Here is a 27,715-nt window from a genome sequence, read left to right on the forward strand (position 1 = left end):
TTGGTTCAAAATCAATTTTACCTCCAAGCCAATTTTTTCTCGTCAACTTAACCCTCTAGCTTTCCTCCAAGATAAAGACATGTCATACCATGAAAAGATTCTATCATTAAACATAAAAAATTGTAACTTAATTTTCTCCCTGAACGATTTTAAGAACACCTTTTTTTATATTGATTTGGCACATTTAGAGTTCAGTTCTCTACGTACTCTTCACACGAATCTCTTTTCTTTTAATAATTGGATGAATGAGTAAATGTCGTTATTTAAAAAGTATTATAATTAAAATTATCCTATTAACCTTTAACCAATGTCTAATTATATTTGTGTGTGTTGTAAGACACTAACATGAGTCAGCACGTCACCGGACAACATGGTATACTCACTTCGTTTACATTAAATACTATATGTATGAGCCTCACAAGAAAACATCAGGTAATTATGAGGTATCACGACGTACATTAATGGTCATTGTGGAAACTTCTATCTCGTTCTCCTATGTCGTATCATAACAACAGATTGCAACACATCGACAACTTCAACTTGATATATCTACAAAGTCAAACATGAATGTCGATTCAAGCCACAACCACTCGGCAATTGCTGGCCGATCGATATGCTTTAAGTTAATATTGTCAGTTTGATTATGTGTGTGTCAAAGAAAACTTGTTAGTGTTGGAACTCCTAATGTATAATTAGAGGGACAACAAAAACGACTACTTTCAGATTCCTCTACACTCAAACTAAGTCTAAAATGGCAACCACAGCATTTTTTGCTATTAACAAATCCCCACCTTCCTTTTTTAGGCTGCGTGCAGATTCCATATAGCGGTTCGTGTCATTTTCCAACCGGATTTCATTAATTGGCAAAAAGAAAGATGTTAGTAATAACTTGCACGTTAAAAAGAGAGTTTTTATTCATTTAAAGCTCTTTTCATCGTGGAAATAAAACCATGCTTCCAGTTGAGAGACTCTTCTCTTTTAATTTCTACCACTCACTATCCAAATTTGGGATGAAAACTACTTAAATAATGTTGCTTCCTTTTTCTTTTCAATCTTTATATCGCTTTTTCAACACAAGGTTTTCCAACGCAGATATTTTTTTTTTTATCCTCTTTTGGCCATCTTGATGCACAACATCATGACCGACATATTAATGTAGTAATCCTATTTCATCAAGACAGTGTTAGATAGCGACATTCAGTCCTCTATATTTTATAAGAGAATTTGAAGATTTATAAGATTAGTATTTTCCGTATATATAATATAATCCAAATTGCAATATATATTTATATATATTATAACAAAATGGATTTTATATTCTAAAAAGAAATATTCAAGGTAATTAAATGTATTAGGTATATTTATTCCACCCTTTTGTGGGTAGGTACTTCACTAATTTTCAAACATATTTACGTGGAGAAATTGCTTGCTATACAGCGCTTGACGGGTTCTCTCTCTCTCTCTCTATTTTATAGCAAGGGAAAAAAAAATACACAATTGGGATTCAAGAGTCAAATACAAAGATAATGATGTATTTTAGTAATATCCCATATCATAATTTAATTTAATAATCGAAAAGTCTCAAATAAAAAAGTTTATAGGAACAATATGGACCAGAAGACTCAAAATAACGAAATAAATGGAATTCTTTATTCAAGAAAATGCCCACCCCCCTAAAGAGAGAAAGCGAGAGAAAGAGAAACACTAGGCTTAGCAACTCCACCTGCGTCCTTGGCCAACGAAGCTAAATATTTAGGTTAGGCGACGAATTCAACAGTCATGAAATATCCATAAAAGTAGAATTTCAGGCGTTCGGAACACAACTTTAGTTCCGTAATTTCTTAAAACCTACATGAACTCGTCATAGCTAGATTGATCAGAGCCCGGGGACCATTGTCTCTTAACGTCCAAAAATAAATCAAGCCATCTGAATATTACTCAATTTTGACTATTGATTAGTCTTTATTATTAAAACATATATATGTAGTTTGTTACTTTTCAAAAAAATAAATATATTTGGTTACCGGTTTAAGTCTTGAGACAACGTCTATGTATAAAATACAATTCCTTTCGCCATTTGTTTTCATCTTTGCCTTTTAAAATTTTCCAAAATGAAGTTTTTTTTTTCTTTTTTTTATATTTCAAATTGATTTTTTCTATTTTCGTTTTTACATTTTGACAATACAAAGTATTGTACGTTAATAAGATAAAGAATTTTAAATTTATAAAATGAAGTATACAAAAGTGATTTTCAATAAATTTAAACGCGTATATGTAATTATATATATTTGTTCAATAAAAAAATCAAAGATTTTGAAAAATTGATTAGTCACAAACAATAATGAATTTACTATTTTCTATTTTCATATAATTTATGAATAGTAGATTTTTCGTGTGGGAGACATTTAAATTGTTACAGAAAGAGGAGTATTGTTTTCTGTATTAGCAAATCCAGAAAGGGAGACGACTGTTAATCTCCATAAATTGCGGTCGCTCTCCCTCAAACACGACCCTTAATACCATGGTGAAGGCCGGCCAGCGTGAAACATGTAGACCAGACAAAGAACTAAAGAAGAAGAAGAAGAAAAAAAAAGCAAAAGAATTGATGCGATCCCATGGATTTGATCCTTTCAAATTGTTTAGGACAAAAAGGAGGTGGGTTCAATAATCTTCCTCAGTCGCCACGTGGCGCTGTCCTAAAGCAAGAAGCTACTAATCTGATTGATAAGTTTTAACCAGAAAAAAAAAATTATTAAAGCCTTATGACATTATAGAGTGATGGATAATTTGATGTTACATGAAAACCCCTGCTCGTGATGTAGTGAAACATGCAATTATTTTATCTTTAATATAAATATTAATGTCGGCTCTTACTTTCTTAGCATTTATACCGTAGATAGTGACACTGTTGAATTGGAATAACATATTGAAATTGAAATCTTAATTTACGAATAATTTTCTTTAAGGTGGTTGGAAAAATCTTAGATCTTATCCTATTGTTGATGTCAAATACTGCTGAGTTGATGACGGGTTTTGGATGCACTTAGATCTTTAATTTGAGTTTTGACAAAGAGAAGAATAGCCCACAAGGGGGACATTATCATATATATCATGTGCATTAAACTTTGTTACATAGTCTTAATTATGTATGAAAACTGTTGGCCATATGATCATGTAGATCAAATGCACAAATAATAAATACAACCCCCCCTCCATTTGTACTCAGCACATAGTTTAGGATAAGGTGGTTTAGCCTTTTTTCTTTTAAAGTAAAAAGAAATATGATAACATAACACTGAAATACGAAAAGGCTACTGTGTCCCTCGTGTCGCTTTATTCAGAGAGGGATTCGAATTGGGTGCAACAGTATTGAGTAAGTTCTTAATGTTCTTTTGATTATATTATAAAAATAATTAAAAGATTTAGCTCTTTTATATTTTATTTTTATTGTAATTAACAAAAAACAAAATATATATCACATCATTATAAATATTAAAAAAAATAAAAGTATAATCATAATTCAAAGGGACTTATATTGCACAATAATAAAGTATAATAATGCGTAAATTTAAATAAAATAAGATTTTATAATTAATTTATTTATTAATATGAAACTGGCCAACGCTTTGAAAAATTACAAAATAACAAAAAGCAAAAGATATTTTTTAGCCAAAAAATTAACTTCTATCTCTCCTGTTACTTTCCCCGTACAAAGAAAATTATAAAACATAATAAAATTAAAAAAAAAGCAGTAGAAAGGAAAAAAAATAAAGACAAGTAGTTTTATGTAAAAATGCCAGTTCACTTTCTTTTTTCAAAGCTAGAAAACATCCAAGTCATGATTAATTATTTTCTTTGTATTTTGATATTTTGTGATTATAATAGAGTTTTAATTTATTATTTGAAATTTTTTATATTAATAAAATAATTTGGTGTATACAAAGAAATAACCAATGAATATTTGGTTACATATATATAGAAAAATATATTTTATAGTATTGATTATTAAAAACATCACAACATTTCCAAACTATTAAAACTGGTAAACAACATTTGCAATTTATTATCTCTACATTAAAACAAGACTTCTTTTTTTTTTACATTGGAGTTAATTTATGTTTATACATTTTGTATATATATAGTTTACCCTCACTGAAAATAAATCTTGAATTCATCTCTGTCTTTATTTTTCCTTATATATATTTAACATATATATAATTGGTAAAGATACAAGAGGAAGTATAAATAGATATCTTAGATTTAATTTGTACATGATTCCCTCTTGTTAAATAACACTACTAGCAATTAATAGTAATAAACATAAGCTGTTAGTTCTATCAGAGTATTGGGTCGAGTTTAATTTCCACTAGCTAGCTACCAATTAATTCATATATAGACTAGACTTGAAATTAAACTAAAAAAACTCAAACTTTTCTTTTTTAAAAGCAAGAATGGAATATATATAAGTAGGGTAATTGGCAAAGAAGACAAAAGAGAGCTTTGGTTTTAGTTATATATATACTCATGTGAGATAGCGTTTTCCCAAATCAATTACCAGCTGGTGCCTTTGGCTAAATAAAAGTGAAATGCCAGTTGCTATGGGGATTGCATTTATTGGTGAGGATGAGTCGAATGCAACTGCAGAGATTATTAGTAAAAAGCCACAAAGTTTTTGATGTTAACCACTCCACTACGTGCAAAGGTTGGTGGACCTACACAGCCTATTAATAACTGTCAATTAGGGTGTGTTTTGATAAATTGATAATGGCCCAATAATCATGACTGTGATGATGATGAAAATAATAAGGGAACTTAATAATTTGTTAAATAATTAATAATGGAAGAAACTTGAGCAAATTTAACGGAAAAAGAAAAAAAGAAAAAGAGAGAGAGAGAGAGAGAGAGAGGAAGAACTAATTAAAGAAGAACAGAATACATTTTGGCAATTTGCAGAACAAGTTTTATAATATCAAAGTTGTTTGAGTGTTAATGAATGATCATACATAGGCATTTGAGAGAGATTAAAGCTTAACCCATATTTTAGATGTCAAAAAATAGTGAAATAATACATGAATTAGCAGCAGAGGAAACAGTAATAATGTGATATAAGCTAAAGGTCTTGCTATATTGGCTTAACAAAAAGCAAAGGAAGAGAAAATTAACTTGTGCTGAGTGCAAGTCACAAAATGAAATCCTGTGGGCATGCAGTTGACAATCATTTTCGGCCATTCCCAGCTCTTCACCTTTAGGTTGGATGGTTATTGTCTAATAGCATTATGATGATAATGATAACGATTTTGATAATGACGAATGAAAACAAAATAATTAATGCAAGCGTGTGGTTCTGAGTAGAATTAGGATCTTCACATCTCAACTACTGCTGTCTGCTGTGTTTCTGCATATACAAGAGCTTCCGGTTGCAGTTGATTTACATTTACAAGTCCCAAAAGCAATCATTTGAAAGATTAAATTGTTGATAGTATATGGTGAAAATATTAGGTGCAATTAGTTAGTTTGTCTGCTTAATTTTGTGCACTTGCAGAAAAGCTCAGGATTACATAAATAAATATATATTGTTGGCAGGCAGCAGCAGCTTTCTGACAGAAGAATTAACTATCATCAGAAAATCTGGAGCCACTGCTTGAAATCTAGGATTAATTTGCCGACAATTGATACAAGTCCATTTAGGCATGTATGGTATCAGGCAATCAAATGTGAAATCATGAGATCCTGGCTTGGACCCTTTGCTAATAAAAGTTTGCCATACTTTTTCCTTGGGAGCCACCTGCTTTTTAACTGCCCTTTTCTTTTTTTCTCATGTAACTGCCGCCCTAGTCATCAAAGAATGTTATCAATCTTTTCCTGGAATAATAGGAAATGGCAAATGGTTTGCATAATTCAGTTTAAGGTGGGTGATCTTTGTAGCCACATGGGGACACATTAAGTGATTCACTAATATATTTTTGCAGAAAATGCAGTATAGAATGTATTCGATGTTCATCATAGAAACAAATTGAAAACAACAAGAAGAAAAGTTGTTAAAATTTGTATTAAAAAAATTAGTGATATTCTCACTTCTGCACATCAGAACAACAACTGATCAACTTTCAGTCAGAATTTGGAACGTCTTTTACCAGAAAGAGTTGCAGGCAGTTGCATATATGCATATATACACTAATTAGATCACCTGCAATCTAAAAAGCTGAAACACCGGTCAAAAAGTAAAAGGGGAAGAAAGAACAAATGAAATTGATAAGTTGAGACAGCTACTTGGGGACAACGAGGGAAAGCTCTTCAGTACTAAATAATGGATGTTCAACACTGATGACCTTGATAAGAAGGAAAGAGAACAAAAACGAGTTTGTTTTTGTATCTGTTAACCGACATCGAAAACCCCAACATCCGCATGAAAAGATTAACTTATTCATCTTTAAATGAAGGAAACACACGGTGGGAATAGACAGCAAAGCATCTAACTCGGAATTTATTAAATTAGCTCTTATATGTACAAACTACAAAGAATAAACTATAGATGTACGTGTATTTTCTCATTATATAAAAATATCTTAACAGTTCCATCTTTGGAACGGAACCGAGCTGTTGTGTCGTATTATTATCCAACGACTCCATTCGGCAACAAAAAGCTATCTCGTCAAAGGTTCTTTAGTTGGGTCTCCAAGTCCAACCGATGGAAAAGTGATCAACATTTGCGATTTCCCTACGACATTTTCCCTGGCTCTTTCTGTGAGAACTGGCAGTTAAATTTGCGTACAGAATTTTGTCATGGGGAAGATTCAAAGTGACTGCCAGTTGGAGTGTGTCTGCATCTCGTGGCCGGAGATATTGCAACTTGTTCTGTCAATCAAATCGTTGCTATAACTTCAATTGCACTGTGATAATTAGTAATACACTTTTGATGTGATGACAAATTGCGAGTGGACAGAGAAGAAGAGGACAATGCAGACTTGATAAAGCTTTAGGACTATCGAATCTTTGCGAGCGTTTGCACATGGAATGAATCTTGGACTGCAGTCTTCAGACAAAGGACTGTTCATACTAGCATATATAGGTTTTGATATTATATTCAAGGGTGCATTTGGGGCAGGTTAGTCTTATTATGTTTGTGTTATACAACAGAATATTTTAGAAACCATATAATTTCACTTCTTTATTTTATATATTTGCCACTCCCCAATTAAATATACATAGTTCAAATGATTTAGTTTCATTAGTGAATTTTTCTATTATTTATTTAGTGGTTGATCTTTTTGCGCTGCAGCCTTCGGCTTAGGTGACATATGCAGCCACCAGAGCAGTGCAAAGAGCGCCACACCATATACAGAATAGAAAATAAGAAAGACAAAGAAAAGGATTCCTGCCAAGACTGCCAAAAGCATTTGTCAATTGCCATATATTCATCCATGAATTCCTGTTTCCCTTTTGTGAAAAAATGGTTAACCAATTCGCTAGAACATGCAGCCTTGTTGAAACGCTAGCTCTAGTATCTTTAAAAACCATATCCAATTCCAAATCATTGATAGGATGATTGACCAATCAAATTTCATCTGAATAATGTATGTGGTGCATATGACACATTTGATCCGAATTTTCAATGAAACTCCATTCCAAAGAATTGTGGGCGCATAGCAGTGTTAATGTAATAGTATGAGATTCCCCTTTCTTAACCGGAGGAAGTCAGTGTCTTCTCCTTTGTGACAGGAACAGGGTGACGGCCTCTGAAGGATGGATGTCTACGGGCCTCCAGTGCACTGGAATCATTAGGGGATAATATCAGGTCAAAATAATAACCCCAAAAGGTGCCATCACCTCAAAGCCTAGGTAAAGGAAGAAAGGCTACCATCAGTTGGAGCAATGAAAAGGCAACTAAGGATCCAAAGCAAATAATGGGGCCATGGCCATGGGGATGCCCCTAGATGAATACCTAGATAAAAGACCGGGACGAGCCCATATATATTTCCTTCATTATAAGTTTTTTAACCTATTGAACGTACGTGGGCCGACTGGTCCCATAAATACAGCAACCAAAGTTAAATACAACCACCGGAGGTTGTTAGGGTTAATAAATCCGTGAATGTAATGTCGGGATCCATAAGTCCACGTGTAGCGTACGTAACGAATGTCGGGAGGGGTCTGATTTTGTTGTGACGGAAACAACGCGATAGCAGATCATACTATCTCATTTAGTTTTCAATAGGCCATTGACAATCGCGCCTGAAACTTTTGAAGACCGTAGCAAAGATGATTGAAAATTGTCATGAGGGGAGTCATTTTCTACTTTTTTCCACTAGAAGAATGAGCTTATCAATTGATGCTATCTTCCAATTAAACGTGCCCCATGTTAGCATGTCACCCAAAAGATGGAAATCGCTTTTTTGAAAAGTTGAGCTCAAATATGCTTGACACTTCAGAAAAGTGTACCAATCCAGTACTAACATGGTTGATCTTTACCTAAATTCAACCATTGACAGAAAAAGGGGTGGCAGTGAGCCCGTGGAGACAAATTATAGTGGCATGCCACATCTCTGAAGGGGGATATTTACAAAGTCTCTGTCTTAGATTTCTTCTCCTACTTTTTTTTTTCTCTCTAAAGTGCTTTACTGCCCCATTTCACCCCTCTACTACATCATCCTTTGAAACGTATTTGTAGAAGTGGTTATCATAAAGCCTATTCCATCTGTTCTTGTTGAAAAATATTACTCAGACAACCAAGGAAAAAAAATATCAGATTAAACCCCTTGGCCATTGCAGTGCTGAGGAATAAAAGAGTAACCTCAAGCAAGTAACATTCCATAGTGTTGATGAATCTGGACATTTTGGCTTGATAATTCAAGTACTACCTTTTGGGGGAAAAAAGTATATCCATTGGATTACAGTATAGTATCGAAATTTTAGCGGATTGAGGAAGACCCTCTATTACTATTATGATGAGGAAGACTCTCACATGGAAGTGCTATAGCCAGCATTCGAACTCCGGGCAATACATGCTCGGTTCTGATATTATCAGTCAATTTGACATATACTTGAATGGTCGTCCAATTTTCAAAATTTATAAATTCCCTGTTCCATTACCCCTGTTCTTTTTTTTATCTAGGGAGTCAGTACTCGGTACTCCTGCTCATTTTATATTCCTGCAGCAACAATCACGAGGTGGTGGCCCTTTAAAAAGATCTGAGAGAATATTAGCGACTTTTCAATGGCAAAATAAAAAGGCTCCCGTTAGGAAAAACAAAATGTCAAACAATCTGACAACTCTACTGCCTGCATGAATGGAGTTTAATTTTCTGCAGGCATAACAATACAAACTGGAATTCAATGCTTTCTCAGATGAGTACGAAAAAAAGAGAGGAGAAAGACAAACCACGATAGATTATGAGCAAAAGCCTTACAATCATTCGACTACGCTCCATCACACTTTTAGCCTTTCTTTAAATTACAACCAAAGTATAAACTAAGGAACCAGTTATATGAAAACTACTGCATGCCCTTTCTGAAGCTATAACTAGCTGCTGCAACTGCAATGGCTTCTGAATTCTGATACAGGGGATTTTGACATGTGAAAACTAGCTTTATGTAGTATGATTTGTTTATTATATAGCTCAGGAGGGATAGACAGAGAAGCAGACGGTAAGTTGGGTGGGAACAGCGGATGCTACTTGCACAGCTCTCTAAATGAAAATTCTGATAAGAAACCTTTCAAGATGTTAATAACGAGAGTAGCAGATTTAGTTAGGGGTCTTACAAGGTCAAGAAAAGGTCTTACAAGGTCAAGAAGAGATTATGGTGCGTGGGGAGAGACAGAGAGAGGAAATAAGGTGAAGAAGGGGATAGGTTTTCTTTTTTTATTTTCTTAAAAAAGCTCAGGTAGGATAGCACCAAAGGACAGGTTAACAAGCCTTTGCCATGAAGAAGCTGCTTGCCAAGCATTGATCATCGTCCATGAAGATTGCTCTTCTACAGAATCTCCTTAGCATTATGCTGCCAACCGTGCCAGTTTTAGCGATGATAGCATCCATGATGATATGTTGTTAATTAATAAACCTGCAGCAATAAGTAGGAGGATAATCTTAAAAATCGGAGAAAAACAAGAATTTTATGTATAATTGATAAGAAAAATACTATTAGTTGCTTAGAAGTAGAAGTAGCGAACGCAAGAGGAAAGGGGCTGGCCTTCGTTTACCTTTCGCTTTTATTGCTATTACATTTAAATAAAGAGCATAAATGTCTATAAGCACAGCCGACAGAGCAAAGAAGGGTTGCTCTTTAGTTTTAAAAAGAAGAGTTGCTCTTTGGTTTTTAGTTAATCTAAGCTGTACTTTCTGAACTAATATTAATCATGGCATTATTGCAACGCTGCAAAACAAAGAGCTGATCACAAAACCAATGGATTGACAGGATGGAAAAGAAAAGACAAAGAATTAGTAATCAAATCGGAAACACTGGAGAGAGAGAAAGGAGAAGCAATGAACTCTTGTGATGAAAAAATTGTTTTAGGAATTGGTAATATTTGTCTTACCTTACAAGAATCCTCAGCTGGGTTCCCGGAGAGAGAGAGAGAGAGAGACAGGGGAATAAGAAGGGAGGCCCGGGGATGGTTGAGGAAATAACTAAACATGAAGGAGAACTAGAAAATGGTTTTCTTAAAGTGAATCCAGCTAGGTGGGCTCTCCGTGGTGGACCCGACCTCACCAAGCCTAAGCCCAACCTACGCCAGTAACATTTATTTTATATATTATTATATTGCTAGTAGTTGTTACATTTTTATTCAGGTATATTTTGAAATATTAATAAATTAAATAAAACTTTACATATTTCATATTTTATTAGGGTATATTTAGAAAAAATAATAATATAATCAAAATTTTAAATTCAAATTTTATATTAGTGGTAGTATAAAGTATAAAAAAAGGAAAAGACAAGCAGTGGATTGGAAGTGGAGGAGCAGCCGGCAGTTACCGAATCCACAACCTTGCAGCTAATTTTTGCTCTGCTCATAAAACTACTGCTTTCGCGCTCAAAGAAAACCCTAGAATCTTCCCCTGAATCCCCATCGAGGCCCTAAATTCCCGAAAACAGAAGCCAATTGCTTCTCTAGGAAGAAGCGGCTAATTTGATGGTTCGCAAAAACCCTAATTAAATATCTGGGGGGAGGGGTGAAAAGTTACCATGGACGCCAAGGACATCCTTGGACTGCCGAAAACTCCGTTGCCAATAACCCAAGAGAAGAAACCACGTCCCCAGAAAGATTCCCAGAGAAAACCCGATGGCATTTCTCGCGAGGTAAAAGGAAAAAAAAAAAAATTAAGTCTGCTTGTTTTTCAATCATGTTTCTTTTTTAGCTTGCACTGAGTGAAGGAGGGCTTCTTTTCTTGGTTGGAATCGTAGGTTTATGCCCTTACGGGAGGGTTGGCTCCGCTTATGCCTTCAATTGACGCCTCCCAATTGAAACGACGCCCACCATCGGATGAGAAGGTTTTGCTAAGACTCCTTTTGCTTGAAAGAGTACTTTTTTTTGCTTGCATTTTGCTTCCAAATAAGAAACTAAAGTACATTTGGATGCAAATGCAAAAAAAGTAAATTTTGATGGCCCAAATGTTAAAATTTGGAGGTTCATGGATCTTAGTTTGCATTTGCTTTCATGCAAATCTTAGGAAGTAATATAAGCAACAACCATATGGAGCATAAAAATTAGTAGAATATTTTTATGTTGAATAATTTAAATTTGATATTTCTGGGTGTCAAAGTTATAATTTGCCGTGTGTTGCTTAATGTTGTTGAAATTCTCTTCAGATCACATGGCAGTGGCTTCCTTTCACAAGCTCTGCACGAAAGGATAATTTGCAACTTTACCACTGGGCAAGTATCTGTTTCTAGAAAGACTTCTCCCTTAACTAAGTGCGCATTTTTAATGTCTTAGTCTCTTGTACACCTTACAGGTGCGAGTCGTAAATGGTGTTCCACCGACAGGTGATTATTCCTTTGCAAAGTATAATAAGGTAACAATATCTTTTTCTTTTTTCCCTCTATGTTTTGCCGCAAATTAATTTATGCTGCATATCTTTTTTGTTTTATCTTTTTCTTTTATACTTTGTTTGTTTCTTTGTCTGGTGTGGTGCAGTCTGTTGATGTTATCAAATACACAGATGAGGAGTATGAAAAGTATTTAACTGATCCTGTATGTATCAACTTGAGGTTGCAGCTCTATTTTTTAGTTTTCCCACTAATTGCTTCTGTTTGGTTCTAACTGAAAGTAGTAGTTGAATTAAGACCTGTATTTGAGCCACCATGAATTCAATTTGTCAGTTAAATTTCTTTTCTTTTGCCTTGTTAATTAGATGTGGACTAAGGAAGAGACAGACCAACTGTTTGACTTATGCGAACGGTTTGATCTCCGCTTCATTGTTATAGCTGACAGGTTCCCGACATTCCGGACTGTGGAGGAATTGAAGGATCGCTATTATAGTGGTATTCTATCCAACTGCTAGGCTTTCTATTGCCAATCATCCAAGTCACTCCCTTTCTGTTCTTTCTACAGTTTGAATTTGCATATAATTTTATCCATTATCTATGGAATTTTATTTCAATTTATTTTTGGGATGTTATATGGTTCTCATAATGATTATGGCACTATCTGTATGTAGTGTCTCGAGCCATACTGATTGCTAGGGCTCCATCTCCTGGAGAAGTTGCAGGGCATCCTCTTGTTAAGGTCTGATAGCTATATAAGCAGCATTTTATATGAATAATTTACTTTTATGTTGCAATTGATAGTAACAGGAATAAGCTGTTATAGTATTTATATCACTCTAGATTATTATTTCATTTCCTTTGTTATTTAGTATAGCTCTGATATTATCCTCTCGGTATAGGAACCCTACAATGTTTCTCAAGAGACGGAACGCAAACGTGCTTTATCGATGGTCCTTTCTCAAACAAAGCAGCAAGAGCGGAAAGATGCCGAGGTATATACTTTTGCTTTTCACTTATGATTGCTGTTTATTATGTGACCTTCCCAGCATTTATTTGCATGTGGGCTTGTTGGTTGAATACATGCTCAAAATTTTGACTGGTCTATGGTTTGTTTCTGCAGGTTCTTGCCGAAGCGAAAAGAATAGCTGAGTCACGCATGGCTGCACAGGTAAGTATTAATTGGACAAGCTGCTATTTTGGCATTTGCAATTGCCAATGAAAGGGGAGTGTTAATAGTTCTGTCTGTTTATGTCATACTTTGATTTCAGAATTGGGAGCAAAGGAAATAAAATTTTCAACTTGATTAGTTTTGCGTTCAAACTTAGAAAGAAACGGGGGGGGGGGGGGGGGGGGGTGGTGGTTGTGCATATACTTGCATATGTGATTGCACCTGGGTTTCCACAATCTAGAATAATTTAGCTTTCTATGTTTTGTACTGTTCAGGGTGCTGAAGAACCTGATTTGCCAGTCACATCAGATATTGTTCCTGAAAGTGTTGAGAGGGCTATTGGTCATGGAGATACTATATCTCCATCCAGTGTTCAAGTTCCGTCTGCAGCTGTTGCACCTTCTACTTCAATAATGGCTGATAATGCCTCTACTCTTACTTCCTTGCGCATGGTATGTGTGACATCTAGTCTTCAGTTTTCTCTCTTGTCTCTCTCCATCAAAGAATAAAATAAATAAATAATTAGAAGTGGCTGCTTCTGTCCTTAGGAAATGTATGTGATCTGACTTATTATATGTGCTCCCTTTTAATAATTCATTTTGTTTGCTTCCAATATTTTTTGTGGTCAAATCAATAACTGAGGCAACCGTTACCTCTCCTTGGAAGTGTCTGAGGGTGTGTGCTTTTCAAAGTTTGTTTCTGGATATTCTTTGCTCTTGTAAACAAGTATGCTAACTGCTTTACATAATTTTCAGCTTCGAGTATATTTGAGAACATATGCACTTGAGCAAATGGTCCAAGCTGCAAGCTCATCTGCTGGACTTCGGACCATCAAGCGGGTTGAGCAAACCTTACAAGATCTTGGGGTTTGTCTACGCTCCCTGAAATGTGATGCTGCGCAGAGATTCTTGTATCTGTTATTGGTGGATGATGTTATTGTTATATTATATGCATGATGACCAGATATTAAAACTCAGAATATATATTAGGAGTATATGCATAGTATGATTTCTCAGATCATGAGGTCTTATTATCTTTTCAGATGAAAATGTTTTTATTGGAGACAATCTAGAGATTCAGTAGAACAGACATAATTTGACTTGAGGGTGCTTGTTTATAATTTTTGTCATTGTTAGATGACTGCTCATATTAACAACTAGTAGTTAATCCTGTTTATCACTTACTTTTAATAATATTGCCTATTGCTCCTTATTTCTAGCCGTTTGGCTGTGATTCAATTCTGAATCATGTGAACATTCTTCATTAATCTAGCTTAATTATCTTTTCGAAATTGGGTATAAAAATCTAAACTAATTTTTTACAGGTTAATTTGAAACCAAAGGTGCCAACAAAGGCTGTTTGTGCTGAGCATCTAGAATTAAGAAAAGAAATTCTAACTTTGCTGAATCTGCAGAAACAGGTATCTCATATCTTTAATTTATCTAAAGATTAGGGGTTTTCTTTGTGCTTGTATCTTATAATATCTAATCCTTAAATGTAGTTAGTGCCACTCCTTTACTCATATAGTTAGGTGAAATGTGCATAAGTTGTAATTTGCTCCTATTGTGGAGTTCTCTTTTCCCCCAAAGTAAATGGATGAATGAATGTTGGGTAAAATACCCCCATGCTCTTAAGTTTTAATCGAAATCCCAAGATGGTCCATTAGTTTTTGAAATGGATATTTCGTCCCAAAAAAGTATCTTCCACTTGACACATAGGTCTAGCCGTTAGTTAACCGTTAGTGTTTTCCTTAGTTTGATGACATGGCAATATTGAAAGGACAATTTTACTTTTTATTAATTTTTTTAAAAGAATTATATAATAATAATTTTTTAAATTAATAAAGAAGAAAGAGCATTTTAGTCTTTTTATATTTTCTGTTAACTGTGTTTACACTTTTGGGATGGATTGTCTATTTTAAAAACTAATGGACCCGCGTGGAATTATGATTAAAAATTCGAAAGTGAAAGTATTTTACCCACAAAAGTTTGTTTCACATGTGATGTTTAAAATTTGTTTCTTTTAGCTGAAGTTACCTTGACACATTTTGATCCATTCTAGGCTTCTATTTTGTCTATATCTTGGATGATTGTTGGTAATAGTAATGTGTTATTCCCTTTTTAACTTTGTCTCTTTTTGTTTTAACTTAGACAAGAATGGCGTGCTATATGATAAACTAAGACAGTGATATATTGTCTCTTGGTGAATGTCTGGCAACTTTGTCTTACTATGCAGTTTCAAGTATTAATGGTTTTCATGAGTTATTGCACATGCTGAGAGTTGGATTGAATATTATTTTAGAACCTGAGGTGTCTGATTTTCTGTCCCAGTGTTTCCCTGACAAACTAGCATTTTTCGGTTTTAACAGAAGACCAAACTTGTTAAGATCAGCAAAATGATTGTGTGATTTAGTTATAGTTCACATCTCCATTTTTTTTAATGAATTTATTATTTATCATGAAAAGCATATACAAAGATTTCTCATATTTGTACAAGTTTGATAGGTAGTTCTGAATATAAATTAGATCATTCATTTTACATGTACTAATTAAGCTAAGATGTTAAAAGTCTGGGATTGTAGATTTTGAGTTGGGAAAGACATCCATAGGGTGTGTCTGAATTCTGATTGATTAGTAGTTCACAATGTTAGAGGTGGTGTGCTGCTTACTCAGTTCATTGATCTTATGTGATTTTTAACAGTTGCAATACAAGGAGGCAGAGGGTTCATCTTTCCGTGATGGTTCCTATGGTGATATGCCAGGCACACCTAAGGTTGAAAATCTGAGTTTCTGATTTCTATAATTTTTTCTAGTTTTATGGACTTTTGATTATTAGAACCCCTTTTGAATTGTTCAATTCTTGAAATTTTGGAGTCTGTTAATGTGCAGCGATCACATCGTGCTGTGGATCAGGATCGAACATTTGTTCCTGACGCCATTAGTTTTGGAGGTAATATATCTCTTTTAGTTTTTCTTTGGGATGAGTTGGTTATATGTTTTTGATTACTTGCATATTTGATTGTAATTTAGGTGAAAGGGCTGGCAAAAGGGAGCAGAAACGCAAGGTGTGCGCCAATTATGTTCTTTAATCTTTTCTATTTGCTTGCCTTTGTACTTTCTGATGTCTCTGTGCTTTGTTTAGTTTAGATGTAATCTCTTCTTATGATGTCATTTCTAGGGACCTGGAAGAGTATCTGAGACTCCATCTTCACCAGCTCACAAACGGCCAAGAAAGATGAAAGCTTCAGATCTATAATAAAGGGTGAGCAAGCAAATTAACCTCATATAAGGTAATAGTTCTCTATGAGGCCTTTAAAAAAAAAAAAAAACAGTTCTCTATGAGTTGGTTATGTTTCCATGCTTGAACTGGGACCCAGTTTAGATGTTATAGATGTAGATTTTCTGTTGTTATCTTTTACCATGTTTCTCCAGTGTTTAGTTAGGATATTGCTTTTTTGATACTCCAAATCCACCACTCTGGATTTGATTACATTGCAGGATTTCAGGGGCAGACTCGCGGCAGCTCCATTATGAATCTGCCAAGTACATCAGAAGCAGATTTTGAAGCTCCATGTTTTGACTACTAAACTTATTTTCTTAACCAAATCCAAGCTTTTTTTCTCACAAGTAGGAAAAACTCAACATCTTTTTGAATGATATGCATAAAGCATCAGAATTCAAAAACTGACATATTTTACTGATTTCCTTAGCTGGGAATTGGACGTTTGGTTTTGTCAAATTTTCTGGTAGGCGAGGTGCTAAATTGCTTTGTAATTTTACGTTTATCTTGACCCTTGTAAATATATTTCTGTTTGTGGTGAGGAACTATTACTTACCTTTCACTAGTTTTAGTCTCTTTTCATAATTCCCCACCAAATGATAGAAGAATGTTAAAAATGTAACTATGTTTGTTCCATCGGAGAACTTGCGATTTTGAATTTTTTATTAAAACATTAACGTGTGTGAGAGAGGAAGATGAAGATTATTTCCTGGGCCATAAATTGTTGCTTGCCTTTTTCCAACTTCCTCTGCGTTTCTTCGAATCTGCATCCGCGGCCATTCATGTACAAAGTTGAATTCACATGCCAATGATGACTAAGATATTTGCGATGCTAAGCCCAAGTGTATATCAAGCTCTTACATTCGTAACGCTTTTTCAGTGGGAATCGTTTGCTCCTCTGGCAGTCCAGTCTCCGGCTTGGTAAATGTGGCTGGTTTCTCCCAAGGTGCCTTGCCAGTGTTTTTATGGTCCTCAGATTTTTTGTTTTCTTATCTTAAATTTTGAAAATAAAGTTTAAATAGAACTTTAAATCACGTATTCATTTTTTCAAATTAAAAACATATTTAATATGTGGTAAAAGATTTATATTTATATATTTAATATTTATCTTATTTCTTACTAACATGTGATTTGTGATATTATATCTAATTTAATTATACAATAATTTCGTTGCACTCATAGAGAAAATGGATTTTTATACTAATTTGAATTGCATTGGTGTTTTACTTAAAAAGGAAAGGAATTTTTACCATAATTTGAGTATATCTCAATTTTTATAATTTTTGTGAGAGATTTATATCAGTGAAGATTTAGATTCGATGAGAAGGACTTTTATACTAATTCGTTTTTATTTTGATTTTTATATTTCTCATGATATATCACATCAATAAAGATTGAAATGTCTTAAATTCTAAAAATAAAAATTTATGTAAATTTATAAATTATAAATTTATATTTTTAATTTAAAAAATATAAATTTATAAATTATGAATTTAAATTTAAAAAAACATACCTAATAAATGATGAAAATTTTATATTTATATATAGAAGATTCACCTCATTCCTCGTGATTTCATGACGTCTATCCGCTGGCTCCTGCGATGTCAACTTACAACCCTTGCAGAAAAAATAAAAAAAATAATAATAATTGAGCCTCGAGTTAAGGGAGGTGCTCCAGGATCCTGGTGCAGTGTACAGAGCAGAGCACGACAGGTATTGCGAACTGAATTGCAGCTGATGATTGAAGGTGCCACTGGCTCTCAGTTTCAACTTTCACGTCACCATCAATTTGCGTGTTTGCTTACCTATGGCCTCCAATTCTACAATTTACTTCCGTGGTTCAGATTTAATCCTAAACTGTACCCACCTCTAAATTGGATCCACACCGTCCTCCTACCTAGAGCTCTCTGAAATTTTAGTAGCAGCAATAAAATCAGCACGTGTTTCTCCAAGTGTCCAACGTGAGGGCATAAGCATGACCAACCTCATCGCTTTAAGCTCCCCTCGACTGCTTCTCAAACCCCCTCACAGTGTTAATTTGAAACATTTTCGGTCTATAGATTGTTGCAGTATAAGAAAGCAGAGCAAAACAAGTCTAAGAAACCCCTGGCCTTCTATCTCTCTCTCGCTTTTCGGTTCTGGTTTCGTTTTGGGTCCCCTTATTGACGGACTTCATTCGAGGGTCGACCTCGTGGTCTACCAAAATGGGGCAATAAACATTGGTTCTCTCCACACGAATATATGGGTAAATTGGATTCTTTGTTACCTCTTCTTTAGGCTTCTTAATTCACTGTCCACACTCTCTTCGTTTTTCTATCTGTCTGATAATTTGTGTGTTGGAATGGTGTTAGGTCCCTCCTTTGCTGGGATTGTTCTACTGCACGGTTGGGTTGCTGCAACTCTTCCTGGATGAAAAGGCTTCTTCAGAAGTGCCGGAGGGGACCCTGGAAAAAGCGGGCGGGTCTCTGATGTGAGTCAATTAATGCTATCTAGTTTCTAAATTCTATTTCTCATGATCTCAACCAGGATACGGTTGCGGATTTACAGGAAATGTTTTTAGCACTGCAATGAAACTAAACATGCATCAGTTCAGATTACTGCAAACTGTGTTGCCTCATAGCTTAGACCATATCTTTTGAACACAGAGCATTGGTGCTATTTATCGAACTGAGTGCTGAAATGTATAAAAATGGAGTCGCGGACAACATCGAGGCCTACATATTATTTGCAGTGGCAGAGCTTTTATGGTTCTCCCTAGACAGGACACGGCTGGGTTTCTCCTTAGCATCCATCATTGGCATATGCTGCCCCCTGGCTGAAATTCCGTTGATGAAGTAAGATTGCTTTCTTAAGCATAATTTCATCACCTACAAAATAATTAGAAGTAGCTATTTACTATTTCACTAAAACGTTGATGCTTGCTGACTTTCAGGTTCTTCCACCTCTGGTACTACCCACAAGCCAATGTAGAGATCTTTGGACAGGTAAATAGTTATTTTGCTAAAGAGAAACTTAATCAATTAGAAGCTTCTATGACATCCGAAGTTGAGAGTTTGAGTTCTATACAGGGACTAGTTACTTGGACAGTCACCTGCTATTTTGCTTACACGCCATTCATTGTCTGTTTATCACGCTGGCTACAATCAACCATTAATGCTGCTGATACAGAGAAGTCTATCTAAGCTAAGGAGCTGATAAGGATCTGTTCCATGATTCAAAATTTTACTGCAGCTGCTTAGTAAAACGGCAGAGATGAGAGAATCTTACGAGTATTGAATGTTAACAGTGATTTAAATGTCCAAATGAAATATGAAACGAGTATCTTTACAATATTACATATATTTCATTCACTATGAAAACGATAACCTATGCATCTAGATAAAATATGCAGTCACCTTTACCTTGGGATTGCATATCTATAAGTATTAACTGAATGGTACATGCATAGACAAACCAGCGTCAGAATTCAGATGCAAAGCAATCTCAGTCTTCGTGAAACCAGAGAGGAGATCATCAACTTTTTCAGCTTCTGATGCGAAAAATGAAGCTAGCCAGCAAAGACAATATTCACGATATCTGGGAACTTCTCCTTAATTGCAGCTTTGATTCCTGATCCAATGGATTCAGGCCCTGTATACTTTACAACGCATTCCCCGCCTTCGATGGATAACACTTCCACGCTCCCACCATAATTCTTAATAGCTGCTCTCAATATATCAAGATGACGATTCACTGCCTGTTGTAATGAATGCCAAATTAATTTAGCCGATACACAATTTTCTTGTTGACAACTTTGTTTTAAATAGAGAGAGAACCCACCTCCACAGTTGTTTCCCTTTCTTCAGCATCGTATACTTGTCGAATATCCTTGACTGCATCTCCAAATTTTTCCTTCAAAACTCTTTCAATCCCCATTTTCATGGTTGTTGTTGAGCTAGGGCAGCTTCCACATGCTCCTGTCATCAAATAATGCAGCAAAGTCTCAGTTCACTTGAATAATTGTAGTAATTTGTATGTGGGAAAATACATTCAAGCCAACTGATTGCCCCTTTCTTTAGTACTAAGCTCGTTTACATAATAGCAGAATTAAATAAATTTCTAGTTTCAATCCCAGCAAAAAATAAAACAGCCGTAAGTACTAATTTTTTTTTAAAAAAAAAAGGAAGAGAAAAGTCAACCAGACCAAGAATCATGAAACGAAATTGTCAATAAATCAGGAGAAAAGACCCAAGTGACCTTCGAGTTTGAGAGAGATGACACCATCTTCAACGGACACAACGCCGACGTTTCCGCCATCGCCAATCAGGTAAGGCCTGACATCCTCCAGAACCAGGTCCACGTTTTGAGCGGTGAGCTCGAATTTCCGTGCGGAGTACAGCCCAGGAGAGGAGCCAGTGGGTGCGTCCGGGCTGGAGCCCGACGCTTTTACGGTTGTTTTCTGTTGGATTCTTCTATAAGGGACCCGTCTGTGTGGGTTTTGGGATATGAATTGTGGGATTCGAAAGGTTTTAGTCAAGGCTTGCGGATAAGAAGAAGTGAGGGTTTTGGTTAACCGGGCTGGTGCGATGGACGCCATTTCTGGTGCGGAATTGTTGCTGATCTGGGAAAAGATTCTCAGCATATAAAAAGAAAACGACTCTTTCGTTGTAACTTTTTAATTTGTTTTATTTTATTTCATAAGTAGTATGTTTTTTGTTTTTAAAAAATAAAAGAAGTATTGATATATTGCATAATATCATGACCAAAGTATATATGTTTATTATAAACTTGAACAAATTACATGGACCGTCAAAGTGGTGATTATGTGCTCTCCCAACATTTATTATATAAGATGGTAAAAGAAAGCTCGAAAATGAGCAAATGCTAATACTATCCCGCCAAAACCCACAAAAATTAATAATCTCAAAGACAAAAAAAAAAGAAAAGAAAAGAAAAGAAAAGAAAAGCTGTATACTTTTTTTTAAAAAAAAAAAATTTGGGAGCGTTTTGACTGCAAAGGCAAAAGACCGGAAAACCCCCTAGGGTTTTCTGCACGAAAGATTCCACACCACACACTCCGCTCTTCACCGAAAATGGTGAATCCTCCTCCTGACACTGACCCACTCCAACAACAACCTTTCGGCAAAGGAACCCCAGTCGAGGTCAGCAGCGACGAGGAAGGCTTTCGAGGCGCTTGGTACTTGGCCACAATTCTCGAATTCCCTCCCAAATCCGCTTCCAAGAAACGCAAGAAGGCCTTGGTTCAGTACAAGACTTTGCTCGCCGAAGATGGCTCATCCCCTTTGACTGAACACGTCGACCCCGCTTTTGTACGGCCGTTGCCGCCTCAACAGAAGGAGGAGGATGGTCAAGTGTTTGAGGTAAACGACGTCGTTGATGCGAGGTATAGAGATGGGTGGTGGACTGGGGTTGTGAGAAGGATTTTGGAAAAGTCGAAGTGTAGGGTTTATTTTGATAATCCTCCCGATGTCATTGAGTTTGAGAGCAAAGATTTGAGGGTTCATTGGGATTGGATCGATGGCAAATGGGTTCGACCTGCAAAGCAGGTATGTGGTAACACGGCCACCTTGGTTCTTTCTTTCTTTTTTTAATTCTTTTTGATCTGGGATTTTTGGGTTTATTTCAGATTCCAGAGCTGAATTTTTGTGTTTTGTATTTTGGAGGAAAATGGTAATTTATGGGTTCACTAATTCTAGGTATCATTTTTTTTTTTATGTTGAAATTGCGGATCTCACTGCATGTAACTTTTTACCTTTAAAAATTTCCTATTACAACTATGTTTTCATGATTACTGCAAAAAGTATATAAGATGGTTAGGGTTTTTTGAGTGCTCGAGTTAAATAATTAACTCGAACAATATGTTTAATTTGATATTCTTTCTTTGTTTAGCTCTGCTAATTTTCATTTGTAATCTATTTTGGCCTAGGTATCATGCAATTTTAGTTGAATGCTAAAGGCAATTATAGCCGCGCGAGCTTTGTAATTTTCCTGAATCATGCTTGCCCTTTGTTTAGTTTTTATTTATTTTTTAATGTAATTGCATTTTCTTGGTTATGTTAGATCCAATTGTTATTGTGTCGTCTGTATATTAGTTTCTACTCTGCATGTATTTGTACATTTATGCATATCTGCTGTTGGTTAATCTCACTTTGCATAGTTTTTAAGACCGTATTATCCTGTTTTCTATTATATGTCATTTGTAGAATTGAAGATTTGTGCAGCCTGGTTGACTTTTTGTGCCATGTGAGTGATTTACCTTTTAATTTTATTTTTTTTAAAGCAATCAACAGGCTCCATTTTTAGCTCAGGGACAACAGTGGAGGTAAGTATTGACAAAGAAAGTATACGTGATGTTTGGTTCCCTGCAATAGTCATAAAAGAAAATGGGGAGAATAGTTTCTTGGTGAAGTATCAGAGCTCAAGGAACGATGATGAGTCTGGGACAGTAAAAGTTGTTGTAGATTCCCTCCATATCAGACCCACTCCTCCTCGTTATGCAGATAGAAATTATGAATTGCTGGAAAGAGTGGATACAACATATAATTTTGGTTGGCGAAGTGGAGTAATTACCAAAGTTCTTACCGGAAGAAGGTACAATGTGTTTTTTAAGCATGGAAATGAGGACAAGGAACTCACTCACTCAGATATAAGGCCTAACATTGAATGGATTGATGGCAAATGGGTTAGTAAATCCAAGGTATCTTCTCCCTTGACAATTTTTGTTTGCCGTTGTTTTCCCACTTTAAATTTAAATGAGCTCATTGTTGTGTTCGCGGTACTGAACATGGGTCTAGAGTATACATTTTAATTTTATCTTAAGAAGAGAAGGAAATACTGATTTGAAATGTGCTTTTTGACTGTGTCTAAGTTGATTACTGCTCATTTCAATGATTACCTTCTCTGTATTAATAGATTGAAAAATGCTTTGTTTTTATGTCTCATCTCCTTTTCTACTCTTATTTCCATTTTCTCTATACAGATGTGTTGAACTAGTTGTGGATTATACATTTTAGTTTGCTTTAAAATCTGCTCAGATTTTACAAATAATAACTTGCCTTGTTGAATTCCTTAAATGTTGTTCTAGTTCTGGCATCACCTGGACTTCCTATTGTAGATTTAGAATACTTCATTGTGATTATTGTAGAAGCTTTTGTTTCAGGAAGTCTTAATTGCTTCTGAAGCGCAAGACCAGACAGGAAATGCTCACTGTGGTACTCAGAACCCCATGGTGCCTGGAGAACATGGAAGTTTGTTTGCCACAAAGGATAGCACTGAAGATAAGACTCATTTGACAAGTATTAGCAAGAATTTTATGGAGCAGCCAAATCCCGCTGATGAAAACAATGCTTTGCTCTCAAGCAAGAAGAAGATCAAACTAGAAACACCTAATGGCAACACTTTGCGCCCACGCCCTTTGAAAAAGTCAACCGAAGGAAACATAGTGGAGACACGATTATCAGTCACAGGCGATCAGTTGAAAGATATGCTTAATGAAACATCATGTAAAGAAGTTACTCCAAAAACTGGTGGAACAGGAACTAGATTAACGAAGAAAACTGTGATTGTAGATCAGCCTTGTGCTAAGAGTGAGAGCCCTTTGACAGGAAGCACAACTGTGAGTTAGATTTCTTCTTTTGGAGTTTCATTGTTCATATTATCACCATCAGATCATATTTGTTTCCTTTTTTGTTACATTCCTATTTGATGATAAGAAATGTATAAATATCACATTAAAATCTAGTCCACTTTACAACTCTATGGTATCTGTATATGGTCCCTGAGTTGCGTTTCAACTGAAGCACGTAGCTCCTAAAAATCCTGTGTTAAAGTAAGTTTTGTTCTAAAATATGTTAGAAAATAATGTCTGGCTTCAAGTATAATCAATACTCAAAGAAGAAATGAAGATTAGCTTGCCCCTTTAGTATCGTACCAACTAAAAAAAATTCATGTCTACAAGAATATCATCAAAACTTGGCCTGCTTGACATAGTTGAGGTTGATACTTCTCAATGGGTTGTTTCAAGTGTTAAGCAAAGTTGTTTTTCAACTGGGATATTCAATGTGCCCCACTTGCTTTGCAGCAAACTGCTTCGAATGACTGCCTTTTCTGTCAACATCACCGTTCTAACTGGGTAATGATCAATGATTATTGGCACTTTGGTTTTTTTGGCTCCATTGGCCAATATTCCTGATCTGCACTTGTTGCTACTACTTTCATCTGACCTATATTTCCCTTACTAATGCAGAAGACTAAGCGGCAGAAAGTTGGTTCAGTTGACAGTAAAATAAGTAACCTTGTGAAAAGGAATGTAAGAGCTAGAAAGTCACCAAGTGAAGGTCCACAGGTTTCGACAGCAGGTATATATAGCCCTTGGTTCATGTGCTCCAGGTTTGATATATGTATATGAATGTGTGTGTGTGTATATATATATACACACACAAATTTACACATATATATAGTGTACATATACATATATGTTGTTTAACTTAATGCCTATTACATATTTTCAGGCAAGGAGGGAATTACAGGAACTGCTGAAGAAATTAACGAAGGAGAAGTTAAAACGAAAGAAGTTGAAATGCCTATCATCTTAGGATTATCAGCAAAGTCCACAAGGACTTCACAGGCTGAAAATTCTTTTCAGATTTCTAATGATGAATCTCTGAAGCTAAAGGGGGATCAAAGGAATAGCTTAAATGATTCAGTGGGAAATGAGAACATGGTAAGCAAAATTCTTAATAGTCTCTGATTGAGAGAAAACTGCCAAGATAAGCTATTCATTTGAAGTTGCATAAATTCTTAATGAGAACAAAGTGTGTCATTATACTGTTGGATGCAGTTGATATTGACCTATATTTCTTTCACTTAGTTGTCATGATCATAGGTATGTAGCATTTGTGGTCAACTTTAAGGTCTGTAGAACTACATATTTGTCAAACTTTTACCTTCAGCAATATCGTTTTTCAAATGCTTATAAAAGTTGAGCAATTTTGCCATGGTGTGCTTGGTTATACAGTATGACTTGTTTTGAGTGTAGTCAGCCCATTTTGCTAAAATTTCTATTTTCTTGAGCCTGCTCCTTAGCCTGTCTTTGTCTTGATATGGTATCAAGCATGGATATAGTGATTAATTTTCCTATATATTCGTTCCTTTAGTAGTCCTTTTAACTGTTGGTCTTACTGATATAGGAAATAAAGGAGCAGAAAGTTGGAGTAAGCAATCAGAAAAGGAAGAGGGGAAGACCACGTAAATCTGTAGTTACAAGTCCAAAGGCTTTTGACGCTGGTATATGATAACTTAAACCTTCGGTGTTTGATGGGTATATATAAATCTGCATTTTATGTGAACTTAGTATTATGAGTTGTAGGTAAGGAGCAAAATCGGACTGGAGGTCTTGCTGATGAAAAAGCTTTAAAAGATTGTACGAGTAATGAAACTGAATTGTCAAAACATAAAGGGGTGGATCTGTCAGGTACTTGGAGGTTTCAATTCTTGGTTTGTTGATGTTGCTAATATGCCTGAAGAAATTAAAATAACTGCCATATAAGGCTGTCTGGGAAGCATTGGGGTAGAGACTTCCAAAGTTTTAACCCAAGTCAAGTGAAGTAGTTGTTTTCTCAGATGAACTTTCCAATTGGTATACTAAATAATACAAGAATAGTAGGTGTAATGGGGACAGTTACTGGGAAAAAAGATTGGGCTAGTGATTAACCTGAAAGAAGGGGAAACTTTTTGTTGCATTGGGGGGAGGGTTATGTTGGAAAGAAAGGTTATGCATGTTAGGAACCCCTTTTTCTTCTTGTTTCTGTTGCTGGCTTTTACCTTATGTATATGTAATTAAGTCTTGAGTATCTTTTAGTCTTTTGTAGTTTATGGTTACGCACCGTATAAATTGTAGAGTAACATCCTATTTTGTTAATTTTTTACCTCTTAAGATGCTTTTAAAGGAAGGACAACTGATGTTTCTGCTTACAAAACAAAAGAGGTTCACTTGGCGATTACTGATATTTCCAACATGGCAGATGAGGATCAACCTCTACGAACATGGATAGGAGGAATGCACTCTTCAGTTGATGAAGAATCAAGTAAGCTGCTTCATCAGATATATGACTCCTCATTTGCTTTTATAATTGTTTTGCTCTCTCTCTCTCTCTCTCTCTCTCTCTTGTTACATGAAGGTAGATCATCACTTGGCTTTTTACATTTATGTTATTGTTGAGTATGTTTGTTTTCTTCTAGGACTGTCCTCTGGTAGGCTTGTCAATGGATGGAATGAGGAAAGAGAAGGACTAGTTGATGTTCCAGTAGAATCTCTTGCAATTGATGCCAGAGGTAGAAGTCCATTTGATGATGATCGAAGTTTGCCTTTTGTGAAGAAATCACCTGTCTGGCGAACAATTGAATCAATGGATGTCTTCCAAATTGTGCCCCAAAAACCACATTTTCTACCTTTGGCTGGAAACAAAGAAGAGTTTCGTGAAGGATCAGCAATTGGAATCATGGTAACCTTTGCTGGTTTGTTTGAGAAGATATCCATGTTGCATTTTGATGACCCTAGAAACACATTTGACAGCATTTTGGAAAGTCTTAATGACTTGGAAAAGCATGGATTTGATGTTACTTTGCTTCAACATCGCTTGAATGAGCTACTGTCAATCAAGGAAGGGCAAGGACAGCATGTAGGAGAGAGAGAAAATGCTGAAAGGGAGATAATTGAGAATACAAAGGAGATAACTAAATTTGAAGAAGAGATGGAAGAGATTGGAAAGAAGATTACTCAGTTACAAGAAAGGCATGCTGCCATAAAGTCAGAAAAGGAGACTAAGGATCTTAAGATTGCTAGTTTGAGGTTGCAAGTAGATGTTCTAAATGATGTTATTCAGAACGCCTCACATGATTTTAAAAAAGTAGCTACTGCCCCTTGGAAGCTGCCATGATTGACGGTGCACTGTTAAAGGTTTCTTGTTCATAACAGTGAGACTTGTGGAGCACAGGTGACGATTATTGTTGTTAAATATGTGGATGCGACTGTAGTGGTGATTAGGGTAGGTGATCAGTAGGGTCATTTTAATTATTAGATCTGAATGTATTAGTTGTTTCATGCACATAGCATTTGGTCTTTGGAGTCATGTATGTTCAGTAATGAGGTCTTTTTTGAGTCAAAATATGGACCTGTTTCCCCTAGACTAGAAATAGTGAAAATGTGAAATACTAACTTTTGTGGAATCCTTTCAATAGATTTTCTGCAATATTGCTGCTGGACCTGCTCTTAAAGAAGTG

At 35.5% G+C, this 27,715-nt stretch overlaps 4 protein-coding genes and 1 long non-coding RNA gene across 9 annotated transcripts; 3 read left to right on the plus strand and 2 right to left on the minus strand.

Annotated features, from left to right (window-relative positions):
• Nucleotides 1-9,368: 9,368 nt before the first annotated feature.
• Nucleotides 9,369-10,616, minus strand: LOC110414096 (uncharacterized). The gene is made up of 2 exons (XR_002444981.2): nt 10,535-10,616; nt 9,369-10,059 (listed from the first exon to the last, which is right to left on the minus strand). It is a non-coding gene; the product is annotated as an uncharacterized LOC110414096 (long non-coding RNA).
• Nucleotides 10,617-10,920: 304 nt separating this feature from the next.
• On the plus strand, nt 10,921-16,999 carry LOC110414521 (myb-like transcription factor family protein). 2 transcript variants are annotated; one of them, XM_021425761.2, is made up of 17 exons: nt 10,921-11,298; nt 11,404-11,490; nt 11,809-11,874; nt 11,955-12,014; nt 12,137-12,193; nt 12,354-12,483; nt 12,660-12,727; nt 12,888-12,980; nt 13,109-13,156; nt 13,432-13,608; nt 13,912-14,022; nt 14,481-14,576; nt 15,857-15,928; nt 16,045-16,105; nt 16,186-16,220; nt 16,334-16,417; nt 16,654-16,999. In XM_021425761.2, the coding sequence occupies exons 1-16, from the start codon at nt 11,185-11,187 to the stop codon at nt 16,409-16,411; spliced, it is 1,353 nt and encodes a 450-aa protein (XP_021281436.1). In that variant the 5' UTR covers nt 10,921-11,184; the 3' UTR covers nt 16,412-16,417; nt 16,654-16,999. The 2 variants fall into 2 exon arrangements, with proteins under 2 accessions (XP_021281436.1, XP_021281435.1); XM_021425760.2 differs by having other exon boundaries at nt 10,922-11,298; nt 16,334-16,445.
• Nucleotides 17,000-18,066: 1,067 nt separating this feature from the next.
• LOC110414522 (insulin-induced protein) lies at nt 18,067-19,641 on the plus strand. The gene is made up of 5 exons (XM_021425763.2): nt 18,067-18,680; nt 18,787-18,905; nt 19,081-19,269; nt 19,368-19,419; nt 19,504-19,641. The coding sequence occupies exons 1-5, from the start codon at nt 18,411-18,413 to the stop codon at nt 19,615-19,617; spliced, it is 744 nt and encodes a 247-aa protein (XP_021281438.1). The 5' UTR covers nt 18,067-18,410; the 3' UTR covers nt 19,618-19,641.
• Nucleotides 19,642-19,714: 73 nt separating this feature from the next.
• On the minus strand, nt 19,715-21,213 carry NFU1 (NFU domain protein 1). Its single transcript, XM_021425764.2, has 3 exons — nt 20,672-21,213; nt 20,255-20,391; nt 19,715-20,171 (listed from the first exon to the last, which is right to left on the minus strand). The coding sequence occupies exons 1-3, from the start codon at nt 21,054-21,056 to the stop codon at nt 19,983-19,985; spliced, it is 711 nt and encodes a 236-aa protein (XP_021281439.1). The 5' UTR covers nt 21,057-21,213; the 3' UTR covers nt 19,715-19,982.
• A 130-nt stretch (nt 21,214-21,343) lies between these two features.
• On the plus strand, nt 21,344-27,694 carry LOC110414520 (DUF724 domain-containing protein 6-like). 4 transcript variants are annotated; one of them, XM_021425755.2, is made up of 10 exons: nt 21,344-21,981; nt 22,716-23,132; nt 23,595-24,050; nt 24,516-24,566; nt 24,681-24,792; nt 24,946-25,157; nt 25,624-25,720; nt 25,803-25,907; nt 26,371-26,520; nt 26,675-27,694. In XM_021425755.2, the coding sequence occupies exons 1-10, from the start codon at nt 21,508-21,510 to the stop codon at nt 27,370-27,372; spliced, it is 2,772 nt and encodes a 923-aa protein (XP_021281430.1). In that variant the 5' UTR covers nt 21,344-21,507; the 3' UTR covers nt 27,373-27,694. The 4 variants fall into 4 exon arrangements, with proteins under 4 accessions (XP_021281430.1, XP_021281433.1, XP_021281432.1 ...); XM_021425758.2 differs by having other exon boundaries at nt 26,458-26,520; XM_021425759.2 differs by having other exon boundaries at nt 21,817-21,981; nt 22,726-23,132.
• The last annotated feature ends 21 nt before the right edge of the window (nt 27,695-27,715 follow it).

The sequence above is a fragment of the Theobroma umbraticum genome, unplaced genomic scaffold (assembly GCF_002168275.2).
Source record: "Theobroma umbraticum cultivar Fairchild unplaced genomic scaffold, ASM216827v3 scaffold_4.1, whole genome shotgun sequence".
Classification (NCBI taxonomy): domain Eukaryota; kingdom Viridiplantae; phylum Streptophyta; class Magnoliopsida; order Malvales; family Malvaceae; genus Theobroma; species Theobroma umbraticum.